Source organism: Apium graveolens, chromosome 2 (genome assembly GCF_009905375.1).
Source record: "Apium graveolens cultivar Ventura chromosome 2, ASM990537v1, whole genome shotgun sequence".
Classification (NCBI taxonomy): Eukaryota; Viridiplantae; Streptophyta; class Magnoliopsida; order Apiales; family Apiaceae; genus Apium; species Apium graveolens.
Genome location: NC_133648.1, coordinates 319,114,982 through 319,140,918, shown reverse-complemented (window position 1 = coordinate 319,140,918; position 25,937 = coordinate 319,114,982). Strand labels below are relative to the sequence as shown.

The following is a 25,937-nucleotide window of genomic DNA, read 5'->3' as shown; positions in this document are numbered from 1 at the left end:
TAATTTTATGAAAAGTAATTTATAGTTTTATAACCATTTTCCTTCACACTTTTCGCTCTTTGTCTTTAATTCTGACTTTAATGATTTAATACGTGATTTTATGAAAAGTAGAGTTTTATAGTCATTTTGTATATCGATCTCGGTATTTATTGTCGAACAATATAAACTAACTTATAATCCGTGTCATGCACTAAATAAATGTTATATTTATTCTATTTTGATTATATATTATGATTTTTATTTGTACCATGAAAATAAATGACATAATATGCAAACAATTAGATTCCAACTTAAATCTTTGCAATTATTTTAAATAAGTATATATGTTTTGGTGATAATGGTATATTATATTAAAAAGTAATTTCTATAGAAAAAGGTACGAAATTGCGAGAATGGAAATAATTGAATCTTTTTGAGGAATGTTATTTTCTAATAATAATGGGTATCAATATCGATTTTTTAAACAAAGTCAGTAGAGTGATCGACTCAATTATACCAAATAAGTATAAAATTAAATATCATTTATCATTTTAGAATAATTTTTAAAATTTACGAATTCGATAAAATTATTTGAATTTAAAAACATGAAAACGAGATTCGTTAATTTGGTGTCACTTTATCTCCACGGTTGGTCCACCTAATGGGTAAGAAATCAACTTTTAATAGGTGAAAAAATATAACTTAAAGATCGACTTGTTTGACCTTTTTCTAAATACTCATTCTTTTGTATTTTTGTTAAATTTCTAAATCCTTTTTCTATTTTAGGATAACGTAGATATCATTGTAGCTTGTCAGCCCCTTATCGTAATTTTTATCTGTTTGTAAAAATTTGTTTTATAAAAATTTATATTATTATATTAGCCCTGTTTCACAATTTGAGTATCTCCAAACACATAGAACTGTTAACTGAAAATCATTAATGCATATTATAAATAAAAAATATAGAGATTATGTTAAAAAAAAACATCTCCAATGGTACATTCCCCTTATTTATAAATATAGTCAACCTCCTGATGTTGGTTATATTTCTTGAGCCACTACAGACCTGTAACAAATCTGTAAAATAAAATTAATCATTTATTATCATACTGAAATAATATATTCTATTTATAACAACATAAAATTTTAATAACATACTATTTTTAAAATATAGTTAACCAATGTAGTCAATACCATCCAAGTACAATTTCACCAATGTAGTCAATACCATCGAAGTACAATTTCTTACAAGTTCAACAAATTTTAAATATTGTCCTACAGGGTCAAATTTATTTAGCCAACCAATTATAACTAATACCATTGGAGATGCTCTTGGATGTTAGCTATGAAAGTGATTTTTTGAAATAGTTGTTTATACTTGTTAATTAAATTAGTTATTTTGACTAACTAGTTGAATTTAAATATTTCGTATAAAATTCTTAACGGCACCCTCGTACTTTTGGCTTTTCTAGATGGTACACCAAATAGTTTTGACTTCCATTTGGTACCCTCATATTATTATATAATTCCGAGATGTACTCCTCCCGTTAAACTCTGTAATCAGACGTTTAATTACCATGATTAACTTTAAAATAAAAATAAAAAAATAAAAAATAAAAAAACATAACGCTTATACAATGTCAAGTCCGGTTAGGTTCAGTTTCAACAATATGGAAAATTGGGGATTAGTTAAGTGCGATTAGGGTTCTTCTTCATCCGCTTCCATAAAATAATCAATCTTTTATTCCAATTGAGGTATATATCCTTCATCTTTAATTTCACTTTTTTTATATGTGTGTATCAATAGACTCCTGTATATGTTCACATATGTTTGAGAGGTTATACCATTCATCTTGTACTGCTATTTCGTATATAAATTAATTGATATATGTATGTTTATATGTATCTTATTGTTAAATTTTAAGGTTTTGATTTTGATTTCGTATATATATTGCACTATTATTACAGCATGGGTGATCATAAGATTTTACATTTTGAATGGAGGGGTATAACTATAGATATTAAGGTTGAAATTGATAAATGCACATTACTGGATTTGGTTATGGATTACGAAGATGAAGCTAAAAACAGGGGTATTAAGTTGAACTACAGTTATCCAACTTTTCAATATATTTATTAGATGAGCCACAAGAAACTAGAAACAGATGTCGAACTGATGATAATGTTTGAGAGGTTAAAAGAAAAAAATCCTATTAAGATATTGGTTAGGACAACTATGAAACCTAGTACCCTGTATAAGCTGATTTTGAATTTGAGAAGACAAAATGATGCCCAAAAAATTATTCGGGTTGATGATATTGTAGAACATGATGATGACCATTTTTCTCTATCCGGATGTAATGATGATTTGCCTTCTCTGGATGATTTTGAGGATACCTCAGTGAAGCATGCCAATAATAAAACTAAACCCAAGCCCAGAACTTTACCTAAACCCAAACCCAAAAGTAAACCTAAAATCAATGCTATCTTACCCCCACCTCATATCTCACTTAATATGATTTCCGCTTTTTTCTTGCGTCTTAGGGATTAGGAGGGTTTGCATGGTAAAAATGGCAACAAGGTATCAAGTTGCAAGTACTTGGAATGATGATGATCTTTGTCCTAAGATATTCAAAATGTTGAAGGCCATAAGTAAGGAAACTACCAGTTGTAAAGCATACATGTCAAAACCCGGGGAATATGAAATTCACGAGGGTAAATCTCAATTCCCTCTATATCTTAATAGCAAAATACGTTGTTGTGGTGCTTGGCAGTTGTCTGGAATTCCATGTAGGCATGTCATTAGGGCAATGTTGCATGCTAGAATAGATCCGCACAAAGTAGTTAGCTCATGGTATTCAGTAAGGATATATAAACAAGCCTACAATTTTAGCATCAACCCTATTCCTGACAACGAACAATGGCCATCATATGAAGATCTTCCTATTATAAAACCACATACACTAAAAAGAGGGATTGCTAGACCATGTAAAAATAGAAAAAAAGAAGAAGGAGACGACCGGAAAGGAAAAAGGGCAAAAACTGTAAAATGTACCAAATGTGACTGTTATGGTCATAACTCAAGGACCTGCAAGGGAGGCCAAACTGTAAAAGAAAAGAAGGCAAATGGTGAAGCTGTGGTTATAAGGAATCCAAAGGTGAGAGATTAATCCAAAGCAGCTCAGACTGCTAAAGCAGATGCAAAGGCATCCAAAACAACAAAGAAAATAACTAAAGTACCAAGAAAAGTCATAACTCAAACTTCACATAATGGCAGTGCATCCCAGGCTATCGAGTTCAACATTTCTCAACTTGGTTCATCTCATATTTAAGAACGAATAAGAACATATTTGGTCTATTTTTAAATGTTTAATTTGTAGACTTTTTTGGTCATTACGGTCAAATCTTTTAAATTTATAAAGTTATCTTGTTATATGTTTTTGGGTCTTTTGAATGATTATGGATGGATGTTTTGAATGGTTATTGGATGGACCTTTTGGTTGATTTTTAATTTTTTTAAACTTGCTATCATACTCTTGTTCTATCAGTTTAGGCTTGAACTGTTATTAATTGTGTTTTATACTGTTTATGAGGTAATTAAACGTTTGATTAACAGGGCTTAACGGGAGGAGTACATCTCAGAATTGTATAATAATATGAGGGTACCAAATAAAAGTCAAAACTATTTGGTGTACCATCTAAAAAAGCTAAAAGTACGAGGGTACCGTTGAGAATTTCCCTTGTTTTTTTGATTGTAAACTTGAAAAATCTCCTCATACTAATTTTTTCAAAATTAACTTTTTGGGCCCAAAATATATATTTCAAAAAATTAATGTAAAATAGATATTTAGAGGTTTCATTTGGCCAAACCTCTAATTTGATTCAAAAACCTAATTTTTTGGCCAAAAAACTCACTTTCAAACATGGTCATTAAAAACAACATATTAAAAGTTTGGTTGTTGCTATTCCGATAATTTAATTCAGAGCCATCATATCAAATTAATGAGAACCGTTATATATAAATCTTAAAAATTATTATTCACGCTTATAAGGTCCAAATACCGCTAGTAACATTTTAAAATTATAATTTATAATATATAATACTCCCTCCGTCCCTTTCAATTGTTTACATTTTTTAGAGAGTTTCCGACACGCATTTTAAGGTGCATATAAATTATAGTTGTGTAATTTTTTTTTACAATTTTGTTTTTCTGAATAAAAATTAAAACATTCAACTTTTATTCAGAAAAAGAAAATTGTAAAAATAAGTTACATAACTATACTTTTTATACACCTTAAAATGCGTGCCGGACACTTTCTCAGAAATATAAATAATTGGAAGGGACTGATGGAGTAATATATATAATCCACATCGCACGAATTATATACTATTAAATTATATACTATTGTTATTATATACAAATACTACTATAAATAAAAGTAAACTTCCTATTTACATAATAGGAAGAAATATTAGGAAGCTGCCTGCATCCAACACCTAAAATGTTTAATATTTATACAATTTACTAAACGTGGTTGATGTTTGTTGCCGGTTGTTAAACACTAAAGAGTTGTAGTAGTTATTTGAGTAACTAATAAGAGTTTTATATGTTAAAAATAATTATTTTCCGTTGTAGGTTAGCTAATAAAGGTTTTATTTGTTAAATATGAGAAAATTTGTAAAACTATCCATGTTTCAATTTATCTTTTAAAAATACGGTCAAAATCACATATGAAATTGTTTGAAATTACATACTCTTGGAGAAAATCTCAACGTTTTATAGAATGTCACTTCTCACGATTTTATATTATTATAACATCCCCCTTCACTCGAGAGCTATATTGGGGTGGCAGGGATCGAACCTGAGTACTCTCATTTCTGAAGCATTAATTTGTCATTCGTGGCACGACAAATCGTGAGAATATTGCGGGCGACAAGGATCGAACTATAAATTGTGAAAATATTGGGGATGAATTGACAGGAATCGAACCTGAATACTCTGTCAGCCTGAGCTTTGATACTCTGTCAAGTAATCAGTTACTCTAAAATCTCAAAATGTTAGAGAATAGCCATCTGATATTAATCTAACACATACAAATTTACAAATATTGTTCCATATAAAGTTGCACATTATTTTTAAATATATTTTATGTAATATGGGTATTTTAAAAAAAAAATAAAATTAATTATTTTTCGCTATAGGTTAAACATCGTAGTCTGTTCTAGCATATATGACACGATTAAACACTCATACTCAAGCAATTGTTAACACTATAATAAAGACATAATTTTTTCTAACCATAGAATTTTTTATATAGAACACCATCTTTATAAGCCTCATTTAAACTTTCCACAATATTAATAATCACGACCATTTTCCTTTTAAAAAATGTAACAACAATTTTTTGGCACATTAATACCTTTTTTAAAAAGCAACTACTTGAATTTTTTATTTACAGACATTAAAATTCTAATTTCCGAATATATTTTACTCATATTTCAGTTAGATGATAAATTTTATTCATTTATTCAATGAAAGAAAGTATTTCATACAAAATTTATTTATTTACAAATAAGTATTTCCCTAGAAAAGAAAAATAATAGCAATATGTCCATGTTTTCCCACCCACTAGGTAAAATAACTAAAAATTTGTCAATTTTCTAAATTATAATTTGAGAATGCTTGATGAGAAAGGTGGTGAATCTTGAATTTTCTAAAAACCGCGTTTAGCAAAAATATGTGCCCATATTTTTGGAAAAAAACTGTTTTCAGTTTTTGGAGGAAGTAATTATCAGTATTATTTTTATATATAATATCTCAAAATATGTATAAATTAAAAAAATTATCAAACAATTTTCAAACAGAGCCTAAGTAAAATAACAAAAAGAAATTGTCAATTTTCTAAATTATTATTTGAGAATGTTTCATGAGAATGATAGCGAATCTTGAAGATTAAAAATGATTAAAAAATAGTTGAGAGAGGGTCCATTTTGTACAAATTTTATTTTATGAAATAAAGTAGGAGTCAAATAACGCGTGGCTCAACTTCTCACTGGCTTCATCAGTGCCAATTCCACACATGAATACATGATTCAATATTATTATTATATTTTATTTTGATTTGGTTGTTGCAATTTGCGCATGACATATTTTACGTAAAGGGAAATAATCAGAGTCAGCCCCCAACCCACAGTCATGAAACATTGCGGGGGAAAACAATGTTTTAATGCGGGTCTTGCCTTCCGCAATGAAACATTGCGGAATGTTTCCATGCACAGGAAACATTGCGCATTCCGCAATATTTTATTGTTGGCCGCAATGTTTCATTTTTGGTTAGACTCCTTTTTTTAATGTCCAAACTGCCCCTCTCTTTAGCTTATTCTAATATTTAACTTATTTATATAAGTATAAAAATAATATTAATGTTCAACGGTAATTAATTTTTTAAAATATGTTAACATTAAATATAAGTAGTAGTAATATATTAAAATATTATCAATTTTAATAATAAATTTATCAATTTAATTTTTTCGGTACTTTTTCTTTAAATTATCGTATAGAATAATTTTAGTTTAAAAAATAATATTATTAATTTTATACTTTTTACTCAATTGAGTTATTTTAGTTTAAAAAATTTATCAATAGTCAAACTTATTTTTTGTGCAAAACTTATTTTTGTGCCAATATTAATAAGAATTTTAAAATTCACAAAATTAAATTTGGCACAAAAAAAATTTTGTTGAAAACATTTCATTTGACTGTTGAAATTGCCGCAATGAAACATTGCGGCAGTTGAATTGACTGGTCAATAGAGCAGAAGCTTGACCGACACACCGCAATGTTTCATTGCGGCAGTTTGAACACGCCACAATGCTTCATTGCGGCAATTTCAACAGTCAAATGAAATTTTTTCAGCAAAATTTTTTTTGTGCCAAATTTAATTTTGTGAATTTTAAAATTCAGATTTTCACCTATAAATAGTCCTGTCTCATCTCATTTTTTTTCAACATTCTTTTCTCTATTTTCATTTTACATTTTCTCTTCAACATTATCTTCTCTAATATCCGAAAAATGGTTTTCTACTACGATTTTGACAATAATAAGGTAATTATAGATGGTGTGGCTTACGACGGGCCCGAAGGAGAGGAAGACATGGAAATAGCTCTCCGCCGTATTCAAATAGCGCTTGAGCGCAAGAAAAAAAAAGAAAATGAAGCTAAAGCGAAGGCGGAAAAGTCGAAGAAAAAGAAAGACGACGATAAGGGTGATAAAGGCGGTTCTTCCAACACCGTTAAAGTTTGATCATTCTCGTCGACATAAAATGTTATTATGTATTTGTTTTGAAAAAAAAATTGAATGTACTCCATTTATATTTGAATGAAATAAATTATTTAATATTTTATTTTTGTTGTACTTGTCCAATATATTTTATCAATTTTAAATTTTAATAAACAAATATAATACTAAAATTTGAAAATGTGAAAATCTAAAAAAATGAAAATTTATCGAATTTTCGTTATCTATAAAAAAATATAAAATAATTTAGCCCCCAAAATGTTAAACATTTCTTGGTAACAAAATATATATAAATACCGCATTTTATTTAAGAAATAATTTTTCTTAATTATTATAATCATTATATTTTAACATCCATATAGTTGGATCGTCAAAATTTGTACTTTACAACTTACACGTCAAGAAATATCATTTGACATAACTATTATGCAAAAATTTCACAAAACTATGTAAAATAGTTGCATATTATAATTAAGTTACTCTTATAAACATTTATATTTTTAAAATAACATTTAACATATTAAATGAAATATAATAAGTCTAGAAACTATTTTTTATAATTTTTTTTGATTAATTTTCTAATTTTAAAGAAAATAACAAAAATAAACATCCCAACCGCAATGTTTCATTGCGGTGGACACTTCCCCCCGTAATGAAATATTGTTGGGTTATGTTGTAAAGTTTTTTTTAAACTGCAAATATTTACAGTTGTTGGCTTGGGGGTTTGTACAGTGCCGCAATGTTTCATTGCGGCCATCGCAATGAAACATTGCGGGCGTGCATTTAATGCACACACCTACCTTAAAATGTCTGTAATTTTGAAACATTGTTGTTTCACTGCTTCTTAACATTCTGCTCAAATTTATTCTTATTTAAAAAAAGGTTAGTATTCAATATCCATGGCTTCTTATTTATTTGATTATTCAAGTTCATCTAGTAATCATAACGATTTTAATTATGTTACCCCCCACACAAAAAAGAGGGTTTATCGTAAAATCTTTAATGATAATGAAGTAATAGATGTTGATAGTATTGAAGATAAAGTTAATGATCCGGGGAAGCGAAAAACGCATTGTGATGATGATGTTGGTTTCGGTTGGAAGAATCACGATGTTCACGGTGATTCCGATGATAGTAATGATTCTTTTAATGGCGATGATGATGATAAAATTAATGATGAAAATTTTATTGGAAATATGAATGATGTAGTTCCTTGTGTTGGTATGATGTTTGATTCGTTGGATGAAGCGGAAAGTTTTTATCGAGGTTATGGTCGAAGTATAGGGTTCGAGATAATTATTCGAAGTAGTCATAAGCATTCAAGAAATGGTGGTATATCGTCACGTTTGTATATATGTCGAAAGGGTGGAAGATTGGGTCCAAAACCCTTGGAAGTTGAAGATAGGGCTAAAGGGAAACGACCTCGAGATGTTATTCCTCGAACTTGTTGTCGTGCTAGTATGTGTGTTGCTCACAAAGTAAGCTCAAACAAATGGGAAGTAACCAAGGTCAACCTAGAGCACAATCATGCTATGGTTACATCGGATAAGGTAAATTTCATGCAAAGATCACGCAACATAGATCCGTTTACCCGATCTTTGATTGAGTTATTCAACAAATCGGGTATTGAGACCCCGAAAGTGATGAATTTACTTAGTGAGACGTGTGGTGGTATTGAAAAAATTGGTTTTTCCGCTCAAGACGTACGAAATGTAATACATGACATTCGAAGACGGGTTTTTGATTCCGGTGATGCGGAGTGTGGATTGGTTTTGTTACGAGACTTGCAAAAACAAAGTGATGGCAATTTTTTCTACCGAGTGGATGTTGGTGAGGAGAATCGGGTTAGGGGTTTGGTGTGGGTTGATCCTCGTTCGCTTAATGCGTACAAGAATTTTGGAGATGTGGTGACTTTCGACTCGACATATCGGACTAATAGGTATGACATACCTTTTATTCCAATTACGGGAGTGAATCACCACTACCAAAATATTTTGTTTGGATTTGCACTTATAAGGGACGAGAAAGAGACTACTTATAGATGGGTTTTGAAGACTTGGTTGGAAGCGGTCGATAACAAGCCACCTATTACCATTATTACGGATCAAGACATCGCTTTAAGTAATGCCATTTCCGAGGTATTCTTCTTAGTTACTCCCTCCGTCCCTCCCTTCGTCGATCCCGGCCAAATTCAAAGAATCCGGCGAACAAAGTCCGGCCAACAGTCGAATCGCCTCAATTCTAAACCAAACTTCATGATTTTGATATCAAAATGATGTTCAGAAGGAGTACAATCTATTTACATGATCCTAATCAACCATAACAATCCGTATAACTCAAGAAATCGAAAATAAAAAATCAAAAACCCGAGAACTCGGGTTCATCGATTTAGCATACCAAAAATTACGAAAAATACATAAATAGCATCCTCAGATCATCTTAATGTTTATTCTAACAACTAAATCATTCAACAATCCACAGAAATCAAACCCCCAATTATATCCCTAACGGTTAAAAACAAACATATTTCGGAAAATTATCTCAAGAATGTATGAGCGAGAGAGAGAGAAAGAGAACAAAGCTGCTTGATTAAGGAAGATATCAGGAGCTGTTTGATTTCGCTGAAATCGCTTTTGATCGCCGGTGTTTTGTGTTTGTTTCTGGGTTGGGGCGGGTATAATCAGAGCTGTTCACGAACCGAGCCGAGTCGAGTTTTGATCGAACCGAGCCGAGCTTTAATTTTTTTTCTGACGAGCCGAGCCGAGTCGAGCTTTCTTAACGAACAAAAACCTGTGTTCGAGCTCGAGCTCGTTAACGAACGAGCCGAACACGAGCTTTTATCGAACAAAATCGAGTCGAGTCGAACCGAGCCGAACACGAGCCGAACACGAGCTTTCTCCATCAAAACGAGCCGAGTCGAGCCGAGCCGAGCCGAGCTTAATTAAAAAATTCTGATCAAAACACCGGTTGACTGTTAAAATAACAAACCAAATACTTTTATTTTTTTCTAAAAGTTTTGTCATATCACTAAAAAATATTGATCTTAACATCCGTACGGTTGGATCATTCATAAATATTTTTTAAAAAATCGAAATATTAATACGATACTAAACACTAATTACAAGTACAAGTCAAAATACCGGTTGACTGTTAAAATAACAAATCAAATACATTTATTTTTTTCTAAAACTTTTGTCATGTCACTAAAATATATAGATCTTAACATCCGTACGGTTGGATCATCTATAAATATTTTTAAAAAAATCAAAATATGAATACGAGACTAAACACTAGTTACAAGTATTGTTCAAACAAGTGGTTGGTTGTCAAAATAACAAACAAAATAAATTTATTTTTTTCTAAAATTTTTATCATGTCACTAAAATATATAGATATTAACATCTGTACGGTTGGATCATCTATAAATATTTTTAAAAAAATCAAAACATTAATACGAGACTAAACACTAGTTACAAGTAAAGGTCAAAACACCGGTTGACTATTAAAATAACAAACCAAATGCATTTATTTTTTTCTAAAACTTTTGTCATGTCCCTAAAATATATAGATATTAACATCTGTACGGTTGGATCATCTATAAATATTTTTAAAAAAATCAAAACATTAATACGAGACTAAACACTAGTTACAAGTAAAGGTCAAAACACCGGTTGACTGTTAAAATAACAAACCAAATGCATTTATTTTTTTCTAAAACTTTTGTCATGTCACTAAAATATATAGATCTTAACATCCGTACGGTTGGATCATTCATAAATATTTTAAAAAAAATTGAAACATTAATATGAGACTAAACACTAGTTCTAACAACTATTCAAACAATTGGTCGATTGTCAAAATAATAAACAAAATAAATTTATTTTTTTCTAAATTTTTTATCATGTCACTAAAATATATAGATATTAACATCCGTACGGTTGGATCATTCATAAATATTTTTTAAAAATTGAAACATTAATATGAGACTAAACAATAGTTACAAGTAAATGTCAAAACACATGTTGACTGTGAAAATAACAAATCAAATACATTTATTTTTTCTAAAAATTTTGTCATATTACTAAATAATATAGATATTAACATCCGTACGGCTGGATCATTCATAAATTTTTTTTTAAAAATCGAAACATTAATATGGGAGAAGTAATAGTCAAACTACTAGTTTACCGTTAAAATAGCAAACCAAATATATTTATTTTTTCTAAATTTTTTATTATATCACTTAAATATATAGATCTTGACATCCGTACGGTTGGATCATTTATAAATAATTTCAAAAAATCGAAACACCGATCAGGAAATAAATACTAGTTACAAGTAATAGTCAAATCACTTGTTAATTATTAAAATATCAAATTAAAAAATTAATTTTTAATATCTGAATTTTTTCAAATTACTAAAATATATATTTTGACATTCGTATAGTTCAATAATTTAAAAATATTTATAAAAAATCTGAATAAAATTCATAATAATTAAATATATAAAAAATAATTTTTTTTTTAATTTTTTTTCGAGCCGAACCGAGCCGAGCTCGAGCCGAATCAAGCCGAGCCGAGCTCGAGCCGAGCTCGAGCCGAACATGCCAAAAGCTCGGCTCGAGCTCGTTTTCTTAACGAACACATTTTTGTGTTCGAGCTCGAGCCCTTAACGAACCGAGCCGAACCGAACCCTTAACGAGCCGAGCTCGAGCTTGTTCGCGAACGACTCGGTTCGCGAACAACTCTAGGTATAATGGTAGTTTCCGCGTGTCTCTGTGTTCAAAAGACGACTACCGCAATGCTTCATTGCGCTACCGCAATGATTCATTGCGGTAGTAGGTTTATGTTTATTTAAAATTCGAATTAATATTTAATATTAATAATATTTTCAAATATTTTAATTTATTACTAAAAATATTGAATAATTAAAATATTTAAATATCAAATTATTTACCTTTATTATTTTAATATATATTATTAAATATTTAAATATATTAATTTCATTTTAATGTTTCAATACTTTTAAAATATTGAATATTAAATATTAAATATAATATTTAATATTATGATAAAATATTTTTTAATATTTTTTAAATATTATATTTTTAATCAGAAATATTAAGAATAATATCTTATTAAATTAATATTTATGTAGTTAAAAAAGCATTGATAAATGAATTAACATAGGAAAAGGGTAAAAAAGGGAATGGAGTATGTGGGTCACTCCCGCAATATTTCATTGCGCCCTCACAATGAAACATAGCGGCAATAGCGGATCCTAACCATTCGTTTTTTACTTCAATTGTCCTGATTTGTTGACTGGATAGAGTCCCTATCCAACTATGACTGTGGATAGAGACCCATATATTATTAGATATAGCTTATATATTCAAATTATGATTCGACCTGAACTTTCTTGGTTTAACTTTACACGTATTTTAAGATGTATTAGTTAAAAGATTTGCTTGATTATTTTTTAAAACTTCTTTTATTTTGGAAAAATTAAAACACAAATAAAAAATTTAAAAATAATTAACAATGATATACTATCAATATATTTTTAAATTACACGTACACGTCATGACCCCACAAGCCCATAATGTGTGCAACGACTTTCTCCCCATGTTTAAATACTTTAACTAAAGGGTCATGTTCCCTAATAATCAGAACTTTATTTAACACACTTTTGAGGGGCATTAAATATATATTTCAAGGGTTTATATTTAGGAAATCTTTTTTATCCTTCCTTGAAAAATATTCGCGGATGGATTTTTCTTCTTTTCGCGAAAAATATCCGAGGAAATGAGAAAAGTCTGTTCACGAAAAATATCCGCCGAAGGATAAAAAAATACTATATTATTACTGTTTCAAAAAAACACACTATATTACTAGGAATTAGCACCTTAACTTAAGTACTCCTCATGCTATGACACTTAACTAACTTATAGGTTTAGACATAAGCGCTATTAAGAGACAAGAATACAGATAATACCAGTAATTAATCTTAAGCCGGCCATTAATTCTGCAAGTCATGCAGAGTTGAAACCAGGTTGAATCATTAATAATCCTTTCTGCTGTACCTAGTACCAGAACTGGCAGGAGTATTAATGACATTTTGTTAACAAATTCCTGTAACTAACTTTTTCTGTTTGGAACATGTATTCCTTTTTACTTAATTAATAAGTGGCCATTTTTAAATTATTTTATAGATACAGTCTTGTTATTTTATTTCATTATTTGACCAGGTGTTTTTCTTAATAAGTATGATAAAGTGATAGAAGGAAGTTAAAAAAAGTGAGTAAATTAGTGGGACCGATTAATATTATATATATAAAGTGGATATAGCAGAGAGAAGTAGTGGATGCAGTTATTTTAAAAATTATAAAAACTTTACTATTTTTGGAAAATTTTGAAATGTAAACAATCGAGAGGATATCTCAAAAAGAAAAGTGTAAACAGATGAGAGGGACATAGTAAGTATAAGGCTAGGGGTACTCATTAGTCATTGGCGTATCTGTATAACATTAATACTCTCTGTTTAAAAAATTGTCGTTTGACTTTTTCACGCACATATTAAGAAGTTTTAATTACCTAGTTAATTATTATTTTTGTGAATATTCTTTGATGCATCTTCATGTCATCATTTTCTATATTAACCAGGAGTAGATGACTGGCTACAATTCTACAAGAAGTTTTCTTCAAGTTGTGAAGCAGTTAGCTAGTTGAGTAATAATTAGCAAAACAAAGTAGTTCCTCTCCTCTAATACACAAAAGCATAGAAAATTAGAACAGAGTACAATTGAGTAGGTCCTCACCTCCAAATACACCAAAGCATCTAAAAGTGGGATTATCTGACTAATGTACTTCAAACCTTGATCCACATCCGTACTCTCTCCGTCGTACCCAATTGTTAACATTCGGGTGGAGCACCGAGATTAAAGAAAAGAGAAGAAAAAATGAATAAGCTAATGATAAATACTAAAATTAGTGAAATTCTCAGAAAATGCTCACAATTTGATGAACCAAAAGTGTTAACAATCAGTTAAGACGAGCTAGTAATTTTTATCGTAAGGTCCAAATCAATGCATTATCTTTCGACAAGGCCAACAACGGATACTAGTAATGTTTCACCCAAAAAAGACGGTTATAAGAGTTTGGATAATACAACTAGGTACCAAAAACTGAAAGAGCATGATTTAGAGGACCACAGTTTCCAAATTTTCATCACATATTGTTGAAGTAAATGGAGCAAAAGGACCTAATAGTCAACAAAGAGTGCTCAACATGCACATAGAAGGTTAGGTTTATCAAATATTGTGGTTTACAATTCACATTCATACACTAATCTGTTTTGGTTCCACCTACCATATCTGGAATCTGTAGGGCATAAGTCAACAATTGTTTTCTAACTGAGACAATATATTATTAGTAACTCATACTTGACCATTACTCATTCACATTTTGGTTGTTTGGTTTTTTTCCCCGCTAATTGATAACGCACGCACACGTTAGAGGTCAAACTCCTGACCTCCCGTAAGGGATACACGAGCTTAACTGGTTGGATTTTCCTCATTGCATAAAATGTAACTATATAAGCAAAGAAAATCAATCCTTATATCTAGCTAAGTCCTAGTTTTCTATCAACCTCTACATTTTGACAGTTAATTATGAACTAAAACCTGTTTCCTGCTTAGATTAAAAGAACTCAGATTAGTCACATAGCTTGCTGCAAAATCTCTCGAATATGCTGAGAGCTCTTGCCACACGTTCAAGCTCCGCTGGCTAGTACCTGGTTTTGCTGCAGCAAAATTAATATGCCAGGGTCTCTGTCAACTCTATTGTTTAAGTATCAAGTATCTCTACACTAACACGTGTGACATGCCGGTGAGACAGTTGGGGTGCTCAGATGGTTTAATCCAGAAAATGGCATGATAATTGTTTCTAACGCGCAACACATGGAATTAATTATATACATTTTAAAGGTCAGCAATGTTAGGGGACCTTCCCTGTGTGCACAGCTTTACTCCTGAGTCATGATCATCTAAAGAGTCTGTTCATAATGTGCTAACAGATATATAACACCGAGAGCACGACTCTTATTCTAAACACCTATATCTAGAACCTATTAAGCTATATAAGTTTGCTTCACTTCACATTGCAAGTACTAATTGGATATTATATATGTTAAACAAACAATTGAATCTTTGAAAATGACTTTCTATATTAACAACATAACTGAAGTATTATGTATAGGTCAAAAGCACGATAAAGCACAATAAAGATTACAGATTACATAAGTGAACTGAGATCATTTAGTATCACCAGGAGCTGGTTCATGAGAATGCAGAATCGTAGATGGAGGGGCAGGAACAGGAGGCCCGTGATATTGAGGAAGCGTAGCAGCTTCTTGTCGACCGCGAGCCCTACCAAGAAGATAACAAGCTATGGCCACAATTAAGATGAAGAGAATCGCTGGAAACGATATTACATAAATATATCCCATTTCCTGTATTCTTTTTTACTTGTAACCTCTACTTGCCCTGCATCACCCCGAAAAGGATACAAATTAATTTCAATATTTAACTGTTTATTGATTTTTAATGGTGACACTAACACATATCTACATGACTACACAGCACAATATCATTGATAAAATTCTTACACACAGAAACATCAATGAATACTCTGTATGTGCCCATTATTCAAATGTCCTTTGAACATATGATATTTGATTCTTTCAGCACTATAAAAAGCACTTAGATTCTAAAGCATGAAGATCATGTAAAATTTAGTCGCACTATTAGCTCAATATCATACTACCTTGACGAAAATATTTAACTAGCGTTTTCTTCGTACATGAAATAATTGAGATATAGGCACGTCAAATGACCAATTCCAATGTTTTTCATTGCCAGAAAGATTCCATAACTCATAAAGACGTAGGTTTTTTTTTTCATTTTACACGTATAAATAAAGGAAAATGCTAGAGATCCCAAATATTGCTATAAAAAAATTTCCCGAATGTTTTATAAATGGTAACTTTCTTTATAATAATACGAGACCCGTGTGCATTCATACGCGCCCACGAATTGAATTTCGGCACTTGTACTGCCACGTCATTTTGTAACTATTTTGATACAAGTTTCGGAATACCTAGCATTATTCATAAATAAAGGGTCTAGCTCCATCACAAACCAATAAACCGAGATCTAAAACAAAATCAACTCTATCACTTTAAATACCAAGGGAGTTGCATAAATATGTCGAATCCTACATAATCCATACCATACCCCTAAATCCTAATAATGGACTAGTGAACCCATAGATGCACCGGTGCCATAAATAAAATTGCAATATTCGGTACACTAAACATCAATGGCTCTCCTTGGTTCTAATTTTTATATGGTTTGTATTTGATCTAAACCCCTAAAACCATATACTAATTCCTACTGCAATTCTACTTCAAACTATTGGTAACCTAGCAACAGCTTGGATCACGAGATTTCAACCCAGTTAACACGAACAAAAACGAGGTTCCAAAACATTTTTGTATTGAAATGTCGTTACGTGGATTGAAATCCCATGATCCAAACAGACACGAAAACTGAAAACAAGTTGCATAACAATATGATCAATTACAATCTTACTTAACAGAAACAGAGAGACATAAAATTGAGATATAAAAACTGAGAAATGATAAACGTGGATGAGTAAGCACCTTTGGTTCCTCGTATTAAAACTGTCTTTGGTGTTGAAAGTGGGCACAGAAGCTGAAATTAAGTGGAAAGAGTTTAAAGTACAGCTTGGAAAGTTCTAGCAGAGCAGCAGCTGCCGAGATAGCTGACAACATACACTGTACGTGACCGACTCGACTAGCGTTCTTTCATTCTTTATCTTATTTATTTACTAGCTTAAATCTCGTGATACGTTAATATTTTAAAATTTTATTTATCATTTCATATTATAATTTTAAAATAATTATATAAATATTTAATAATGATAGATTATAAATTTATAATTAAAATTATAAGATAATTATGATCATAGTTTAGTAAGTAGACTATTTTTAGTATTTTAACAAGTGGGATATATAAACTATTTATTTATTGTTTAAGAATAAGATAAATTGTGGTTTTCGTTTAGTAAGATAAGTATATTATGTGTAATAGTATATGTTGTATTTTAATAATTTAGTAATTTAACGAATATATAATATTATTTATTTATTATTTTAATAATTAAAATTAAGGGATAACCGTTAAAACAAATTTGACCTCATTGTGGTTATTATAGCATAGTATAGATTTATTTTTTGTAATCGTAAAAAAAATTTGTTCCATCGGTTCTAAATTAGTTGTCAATTTGACATTTTACGCGTAACTTAATATAAAAAGTGATTATTTTATTAATTAGTTATCATTTTTTTTGCGACACGTACGAGAGATCGAAAATGGTTCAGCTATATATTTTTACATCTTAAAAATACATACCGAATAAGTATTATTTAACATTTATTTTTTATAATCAGGTGTCTGTCCGGTCAGCTTATTCGTGTCTGCATTAATCCTGAAAAGTGAAAATGGCTAATACAACATTTCATCGTAATAACTCCCTACTTAAATTCGAGTGTCCATTAAAACCGGGACCTTAAAATGTTAAGCCACTCTCAAATCCTAGCTTTATAATTTTTATTTGTTTAAACATTTATCATCCAAATATTCAAAAGACATATAGAAGGAGTATTATTTAGCATTTATTTTTATAATCAGGTGTCTGATCAGCTTATATATATGTCGATTAATCCTGAAAAGTGAAAAAGGATAGCATAACATTTCATCATCATGATTTCCTACTTAAATTTGAGTGTTTCCTTAAAATGAAATTTTGAAATAACTATTAAATTATTCCATCATTTTAGCCCACTACTTAAATTCGAGTGTTCATCCAATCCAATCCGGGACCTTAAAATGTTATAATGTTTATTTGTTTAAGCATTTATCATCCAAATATTCAAAGACAATGCTCCAAAATCGATTTTTGGTTTATTATATTTCGTTTCTTTTTTTAAAAGGCCTCCAATAAAGGCCTCATGCATTGAGGACTGGGCTGGGCTACTGCGTACCCAGTTCTGGAACTTAGGGAAGAAAGAGAACTTTAAGGTGCTACAAATAATGGGCTAACAATTTGGTTTCGGTTTTGATGGCCCATTTTCAATTTTTGGTGGACTATAATTTTTTGTTTTAGTATTCCTTTCTTTTTTTGCATTTTGATTACACGTGCACACATGTTAGAAGTCGAACTATATCGATTTCTTGACTTTGTTTAAGCGAAACAGAAATTCAACCACAGCACCAACTCGTTGTTCGCAACTATTTTCCTTTTTAAAAAGTGCTTTGGTGGTTTTTTTTTCTTTTGTCAGAAGTTTTGATTTTACTAACTTCGGTGCTGACAATTATATTTCAACATTATTTAGCGTGACACAAATTCTATATATCACCTCTAAGTGTTTTCTTAAGCTTTACAAGTCGTCTAAGAGTCAAGTTTCAGCATATTCGATCTTCACGTCTCCCTATCTGAACATCTAGAAACTCAATAGTTTTCATTTTAAATTCTCATATTTGTATTAAAATTTGAATATCTTAAATTTTAAATAAAATTTAAATTTAAATTATTTTACTTAATTAAATATGTTATTTGGCCAAATCCGTAATTTCAGTTTTGAAATGAACATTCATGGAACAACGTTTGTTGCTTTGACTCCCCTCATATTTTTGATGTCCAATAAACGATTACTCTCTCCCAAACTAAAAATAAAAAAGGTTAAAGCCTTGTGAGTTGTGAGAGCTTGTATATATTTTTAAAATTTACATTATTATCAGTATAAAAGTTGATTTTAACGAAAAATGTTAGTTTTTGAAATTGAACATATATGAAAAAATGTTAATTTTTATTTACACTATTGTTAACAAAATAAGATTAATTTATATGTGTGTGTCAGCATGTAATTATCTTATGTTACATTTTTTAATAAATTATGATGGTTTTAATTATTTGTATGCTAAATATCTGATTTATGTACATGCATTACCATTATTAACATCTAGTGAGACAATTAATTACTTAAATAACATGTATTTATAATTATTAAAAAATTAAAATTATGTAATAAATAAATTGCAATAATTTATATATGGTATTCATATTATCACTTACAAACAATCCATATATATTCTTTACGCAACCGAGTATCAATCATGGTGGTAACATAAAAATAAATTATATATCGTAAAGACTTATTATTGATATTCCTGTTTTTTTTCCAAGAATTTGAAGGGAAAATTATAATTATATCATTATTTAAACCGTTTTTAAGTTTCTTTCATTACGACCCTAATGAGTAATGCTATATTTTTTTTCTTATAAACCTGTATAAACCTATACGGTTTATCAAAAATATTTGTCTCATTAAATGTATATACCGAAAAATTAATATTTCAAAGATTATAGATGATTTTTTCGACCTTAAAAAAATCTATTTTTTTAAAAAAATGGAAACGAAATTTGATGGTCAAAGCCAAACCAATAAAACAAAACGACGGAGATTTGAAGGGTAAAAACGATATACGCGGGAAAGTCTATGTGGACACGCCACGTAGACAAATAAGTCAGACAAAACTCCAAAAAACTGCAACAAGTTACAAGACTTGTGTTATGTTTCAAATAATAAATACATACAGACTCTGTATCTATCATCTTGGCTGTTTCAACTCTCACAAACACATGAAAGTCTCCCCTACCATTGAGTTTCAATCGCTTATATTTTTAATCCTTTTGTTTGTGATAATACCCATTTTTAATGTTGTTTATGGCAGAATCTTGGTGATTAAGAGATGGGTTTTATAAGCACTTTGTTGAGTGTTATTGGGTTTGGATTTGGAATCCCACTTGGTCTTTTTCTTGGGTTTTTCATGTTCATTCGAAACGAGTCTCGAAATATCGAGGTAAAACGTACTCAGTATATCCCGCTTATCACAAGTCTGGGGTAATTTGTTACATTTTAAATTATTAATGTGTGTCTACTGAAATCTTTTTTAGTTTTCCAAGAAGAGTTGTTGTAGGTTGTAATTTGTTATTTGTTATGTTGTCAATTGATTTTGTTGAGGTAATTTGTTAAACCAAACTAAACGTACTCGGTATATTCCGCTTATGTATTTGTTACATTTAAATTATTAATGTGTGTCTAATGATTTTTTTTTTGTTTTCCAAGAATTGTTTAGTTGTTCATTTGCGACTTATATGTTATGTTGTCGATTAATTTTTTTGATGTATATAATGTACATGTATGTTTATATGATGATTCTTGATTGCTTTGATCAAATGAGATTGTTTTGTTAGACCATAGTTGTTGTCATTCATAAATCATACATTTTAATCACTTTATTTTTATGAAGTGGGATACTTCGTATGTGTTTGCGATACATTGTTAGAACATTACACTTCCAAAATTTAGGAAGTGTATTTAAATTGTTTTCAAATGGTTGGTATGGATTAAGCATACGATGAATCTGTGTTTCACATAGTTCTACTAGTACTTTTTCTGTTTGTAATAAGGTCACTTTCTGAATTATAAAATGCTAAGTTTGAAGCTATTGTTTAGAATGGGAATTGAAGTGAAATTGTTGCACCTACATTGGCAGGAACCAGTTATTAGGCCAATTGAGGTGTTTGATTCAAGCTCCTGGCCGGACATATTACCTGACATCCCTCTCTGGGTAAAAAGTTCAGACTACGAGCGGGTGAGCTCTAAATTTCAATGTACTTAGACTGCATAAACTATCGTCTGAATTTTGAGATTTTTACCATTATAGGAATCGAATAAATATTTTATATCCTTTGCTAACAGGTTGATTGGTTGAATGTGGCGATTTATGACATGTGGCCTTACCTCAACAAGGTTTCATGACTTCCACAGACGTGCTACTTTTCTGAAACATATAGGAATAGGAGTATCATTTACCTATTTTTCTGTAAAGTCTAACTCGTTTGCTGAATTTCTTTACAAGGCGTTATGTAATATAATAAAAAGCACCGCGGAACCTATTTTTGCTGAATATATAGGCAAGTTCCAAATTCAATCCATACATTTCGAGACCCTTACACTTGGAACTATTCCTCCTGCTATTCATGGTAAGTAACATCTCTCCCTACAGATATCTTGATTCAAACAGATCACTCTGCAAAATAATTTTTTTTCTAAGAGAAGGAAGCTAACCAAAACTGAATTAAATTTAAAGTTTATTTTTTTTCATTTGTTTTTAACAGAGGAGTTCTGATCCATTTCTAGGTTTGAAAGTGTACGACTCTAATGAGAAGCACCTAGTGCTTGAACCTGCAGTCAGATTTGCTGGAAATACTAATATTATTCTGGTTTTGAAAGTGTTCTACCTAAATATTCGTGTACAGGTTAGAATTTTTTTCTGAAGTGTATATTTGAAAAGCCTATGTTTTATAGTACATATGCAATTTGTTGTAGTGCTTTTGATTTCCATGTTTCATGTTATGTCTTGTCATATTTTTTTTTAAAGTTATCATTTAATTATGCGAGAAAGCTTTTCCAGTTTCATTCAGATATAAGTCCGGTTCTTTAAAAATATAACCTCTCTACTCCTGGGGTAGAGGTAAGGTTTGTGTAGCCTTTACTAACCCTACTTCACAATGGGACATATTGGGCATGCTTGTTTGATTTTCATTTTGGATTGTAAACCTGGAACTGCAGATAATGTTTTTTTTTTCTTCTAATTTGGTGCTGTACCCTGTCTTTTTCTCCTATTCTTTGGGTCTTATATTGTTGTCACGTGATTTATTTCCATCGTTACATATATTTATAAAGTGGCACATTACGATTACTTTTGAAGTCAGTTCTTATAATTTGACTTTGACATTTGTATCTGTGATGCAATTCAAAGGTTTTTTAAAGAAGTAATTCTAGTGTGTTCATATGGGCATAATTGTTCGAATATGTGTATATTTTGATTTCAGTTTTTTCCAGTTGATAGATTTACAAGTATCAGTCGCCCCTCGAGTTATTTTGAAGCCTTTGGTGCCAACCTTCCCATGTTTTGCGAGCATAATAGTTTCTTTAATGGAGAAGGTAAGTTCAGGGTAATAACTTATGCATGCTCTTCTCATACTATGACTATGATTGCTAAGCATGTCCCGGATATGACACAAGACTCATACCGATAAACTAATATTGACTGATGTAGCCTCAAGTAGACTTTGGGCTGAAACTGATGGGGTGTGATCTTATGGCTATTCCTGGTTTACATCATTTTGTACAGGTGAATTTCCCTCTCTCCTCTTCTGCAGTAGATGAACTCTATCTGTTTCTTCAGCAATCTTTGAGGGAACTTCTGGGCCATCTAATTGTGGTTCCTGACATGCTTAATTAATACACAAGTATATATTTTGCTGGGATTCTATAAATTCATAGGAATCTTTGGTGGCTCAATTTTGTGTACAACCAATACTTGTACTTTTACATAATGAAGGATACACCATTGTTTGACTACTGCTACCCAATGCTTTATTCCTCGACATTTGCGTTGTCTGTAAGGTCAACGGGTTAGTCCATTTCTATTTTGTTTTGGTAGGTTAGTGAGAATAAGGATTTCAACACATGACCTTGTCATGGGGGAGATGACGGGTAATGAGCTGTGCCGGTATTATCTCCAAATCCTCATCTGTTGGCCCTATTGATTGTGAAGAGCGCATATTGACATATATAAAATTAAGGATTAAAGAAGAAATATATGGTTATAAAATGTATCAGGTTGGGGGTGGGGTGGAGTTGCAGATGTTAGGATTTGAAAATAGAAAATGTTTGTCCCACTAGTGTAGCTTCTATTTAAATTAACTTATTTATATGATGTACACTGTTACATTTATTTTTTATTTTGTTTGGCGAAACTAAAGGATATTTCTGTTCACAACTCAATGAATCTGTTTGATGAATCTTAAAATGTTTATAACGTGCGCTTCTATTTAGTCAGCACTATTGAATAAGAGCTATTTAGGTGGAGGTGACTTATACTTATGAACTAGGCGCATGGATGATTGGATGGAAAAAATTCACCTTGCAGATTATAATTGTGAATGAGACTTTCTTGATAGTTAAATTGACTAGATTGACATTAATTTTTTAGCTGCATTTGATTTAATTCTTGGGTTGTTGCAGGAAACAATAAAAAGACAAGTGGCTAGCCTCTTCCTTTGGCCCCAGACTTATGAAATACCAATTCTTGACCCTTCATTGTAAGTTATTGAAGAATGACAAAATGATTCTTTTTGCAGACTGTAAATCTAAAATAGCCATTAAGTGCATGCATCTGTAGTTGTAACCTGATACAGCAACTCAGCAAGTTAACGTATTTGGGCTCCTATTTTGAGACAGTGCAGTTATTTTATACCAAGTATTCTCAAAAAATAAAAAAATTATGATGCATCTTGCTCCTTGACTTCTTTAGAATGATTCTCGACCAGGTCACTATCTATAGTATTGAAACCAAACTATTAAATTCGGCCTCATGTATGCAGGGGAGCTGCTAAGAAGCCCGTAGGATTACTGCATGTGAAGGTTTTACGTGCGGAAAAGCTTCTGGACATGGACTTGCTGAGTACATCTGATCCGTATGTAAAACTCAGTCTCAGTGGTGAAAGACTTCCTGCAAAAAAGACCTCCATTAAGATGAACAATTTGAACCCAGAGTGGAACGAGGACTTCAAGCTTACCGTAAAGGATCCTCAGTCCCAGGTCCTTCAGATACATGTCTACGATTGGGAAAAGGTTTTGTTATTATGTTATGTATTTTTTAATCAAATACAAATCCTAACTAATCAAGTAAAACTATATAGTTGATACCATGATTGTAATATTAGTTAATTTAGCAGTTACACATATAGAAATTCTAATATTATAATTATCCAAATATTTATTTAGCAAAAAAAAAGGTTTGTGAACGGGCTTTTGTTTCTATAAGGCTCCATTTGACTAGAACCATTACCATAAATCTTGAACCAGCTACTATGAATCTATGATGGTAATCATATTCATTATGTATAAAGATTTTTTTGTAACTAATAGTAAAAATAAGATGCACTTGTAGCTCAGGATATGATATTTTGTGAAGCATACTTTATTTACATATATATAAACCTGGTTTTGGAAATAAGATTCTTATGTAATTCCTAGGTTGGGCGACATGACAAGCTCGGTATGCAGCTCATCCCATTGAAGGTACTTGTGCCGAACGAGAGAAAGGAATTTGCAATGAATCTGCTCAAGAACATAAATCCTAATGACACTGACAAAAAGCAGAGAGGAAAAATCATGTTAGATCTAACTTTCGTACCTTTTAAAGAGGACTATGAGAGAACTGGCTCTCTTGTTCTACAACATTCTATGAATAAAAGTTCAGTAAAAAGGTCCGAGTCCAGCAACGGGTACGGAGCAGGTTTACTTTTTATCACAGTTGTAGGTGCAGAAGATGTTGAGGGAAAGCACCACACCAATCCTTCTGCTTTGGTTGTTTTTAGAGGAGAGATAAAAAAAACAAAGGTGAACTTACAGAAACAATGTCGCCTATAACTGTAGTGGTTACTGTAGTCATTTCTATATCAACTGAAGCTTGATTACATATAGATTAACTTTTGGATTATTGCGATTTTTACCAGACAATCAAGAAAACCCGTGACCCAACTTGGGAGGAAGAATTTCAATTTATGTTAGATGAGGCTCCTATAAATGATGTGATTTACGTAGAAATCATAAGTACAAAAAGGTTATCTTTCAAGTTCAAGGTATGATCATAGTATACAATATATTAGTCATCTCAATCTTGCTTTCAACTGTTTTATTTCACATTAGCAATATTCAAAATTAATTCCATGTCGGATGCAGGAATCACTGGGGCATGTTCGTATTAATCTGGCCGATGTAGTTGACAACTGTCGGATCAACGAGAAATTCTATCTTATTAACTCGAGAAATGGAGTGATACATCTTGATATGAGGTGGACGACAGCCTGATATTTGTTATGGACTATCCACAGTTGCAGTTTTTGGTTTGATGGTCACTGCAGGAAAGTTCAAGTTCATTCTTTTGGTCACAATTGTAGACATTTTTCGAAAAACTTGAGAGAAATGAGAATACTATACAACAGATATCTGTAAAATGTTTGTACAGTTAGATATAACTATACTTGTCCCTCTGATTCTCAATACTGTTGTAAATATTACCCTGCAATGCAATGTGAACATACTCTATGATCATATAGAAGTGATATACATTTTTTGTCATACTGTTTTTTTTACAAATTAGGAGAGTGAGTTATGAATATAATTCGAACTTGTGTGTGCACAAGTGACTTGTAATTATAAATGATTTTTTTTTAAATAATGCTAGAACTCTCAATTTTTTTTATTATTACAATTCAGTCTGCAACTAGGGTGTACACGGTTCGGGTAGGTCGGGTTCGGAGATTTTAATAACCCAAACCAATTAAATCGGGTTTATAAATTTTCAAACCAACCCATAAAATATAAATTTATAATCAAACACATTTAACGTACTTCGGTTCGGATCGGTTTGGGTTGGAG

General features: G+C 30.9%; 1 protein-coding gene and 1 long non-coding RNA gene across 6 annotated transcripts; one reads left to right on the top strand and one right to left on the bottom strand.

Moving 5' to 3' along the window:
• Nucleotides 1-9,708: 9,708 nt before the first annotated feature.
• LOC141708985 (uncharacterized) lies at nucleotides 9,709-17,160 on the bottom strand. Of its 3 annotated transcripts, none has more exons than XR_012569679.1 (4): nucleotides 16,998-17,160; nucleotides 14,095-15,819; nucleotides 13,272-13,371; nucleotides 9,709-10,228 (listed from the first exon to the last, which is right to left on the bottom strand). It is a non-coding gene; the product is annotated as an uncharacterized LOC141708985 (long non-coding RNA). The 3 variants fall into 3 exon arrangements; XR_012569678.1 differs by having other exon boundaries at nucleotides 13,272-13,359; XR_012569680.1 differs by lacking the exon at nucleotides 13,272-13,371 and having other exon boundaries at nucleotides 9,710-10,228.
• Nucleotides 17,161-19,988: 2,828 nt separating this feature from the next.
• LOC141708984 (synaptotagmin-3-like) lies at nucleotides 19,989-25,671 on the top strand. 3 transcript variants are annotated; one of them, XM_074512857.1, is made up of 12 exons: nucleotides 19,989-20,280; nucleotides 20,977-21,075; nucleotides 21,183-21,233; nucleotides 21,343-21,466; nucleotides 21,624-21,742; nucleotides 22,329-22,430; nucleotides 22,546-22,620; nucleotides 23,517-23,593; nucleotides 23,876-24,125; nucleotides 24,531-24,896; nucleotides 25,013-25,138; nucleotides 25,239-25,671. In XM_074512857.1, the coding sequence occupies exons 1-12, from the start codon at nucleotides 20,170-20,172 to the stop codon at nucleotides 25,365-25,367; spliced, it is 1,629 nt and encodes a 542-aa protein (XP_074368958.1). In that variant the 5' UTR covers nucleotides 19,989-20,169; the 3' UTR covers nucleotides 25,368-25,671. The 3 variants fall into 3 exon arrangements, with proteins under 3 accessions (XP_074368958.1, XP_074368959.1, XP_074368960.1); XM_074512858.1 differs by lacking the exon at nucleotides 19,989-20,280 and having other exon boundaries at nucleotides 21,003-21,094; XM_074512859.1 differs by lacking the exons at nucleotides 19,989-20,280; nucleotides 20,977-21,075; nucleotides 21,183-21,233 and having other exon boundaries at nucleotides 21,350-21,466; nucleotides 21,602-21,742.
• The last annotated feature ends 266 nt before the right edge of the window (nucleotides 25,672-25,937 follow it).

Coding starts and splice junctions, on each gene's coding strand:
- LOC141708984 (XM_074512857.1), top strand. CDS start 20,170: ATGGGTTTTATAAGCACTTTGTTGAGTGTTATTGGGTTTGGATTTGGA. Junction 20,281..20,976: donor ACGAGTCTCGAAATATCGAG/GTAAAACGTACT, acceptor CTACATTGGCAG/GAACCAGTTATTAGGCCAAT. Junction 24,126..24,530: donor ATGTCTACGATTGGGAAAAG/GTTTTGTTATTA, acceptor TGTAATTCCTAG/GTTGGGCGACATGACAAGCT.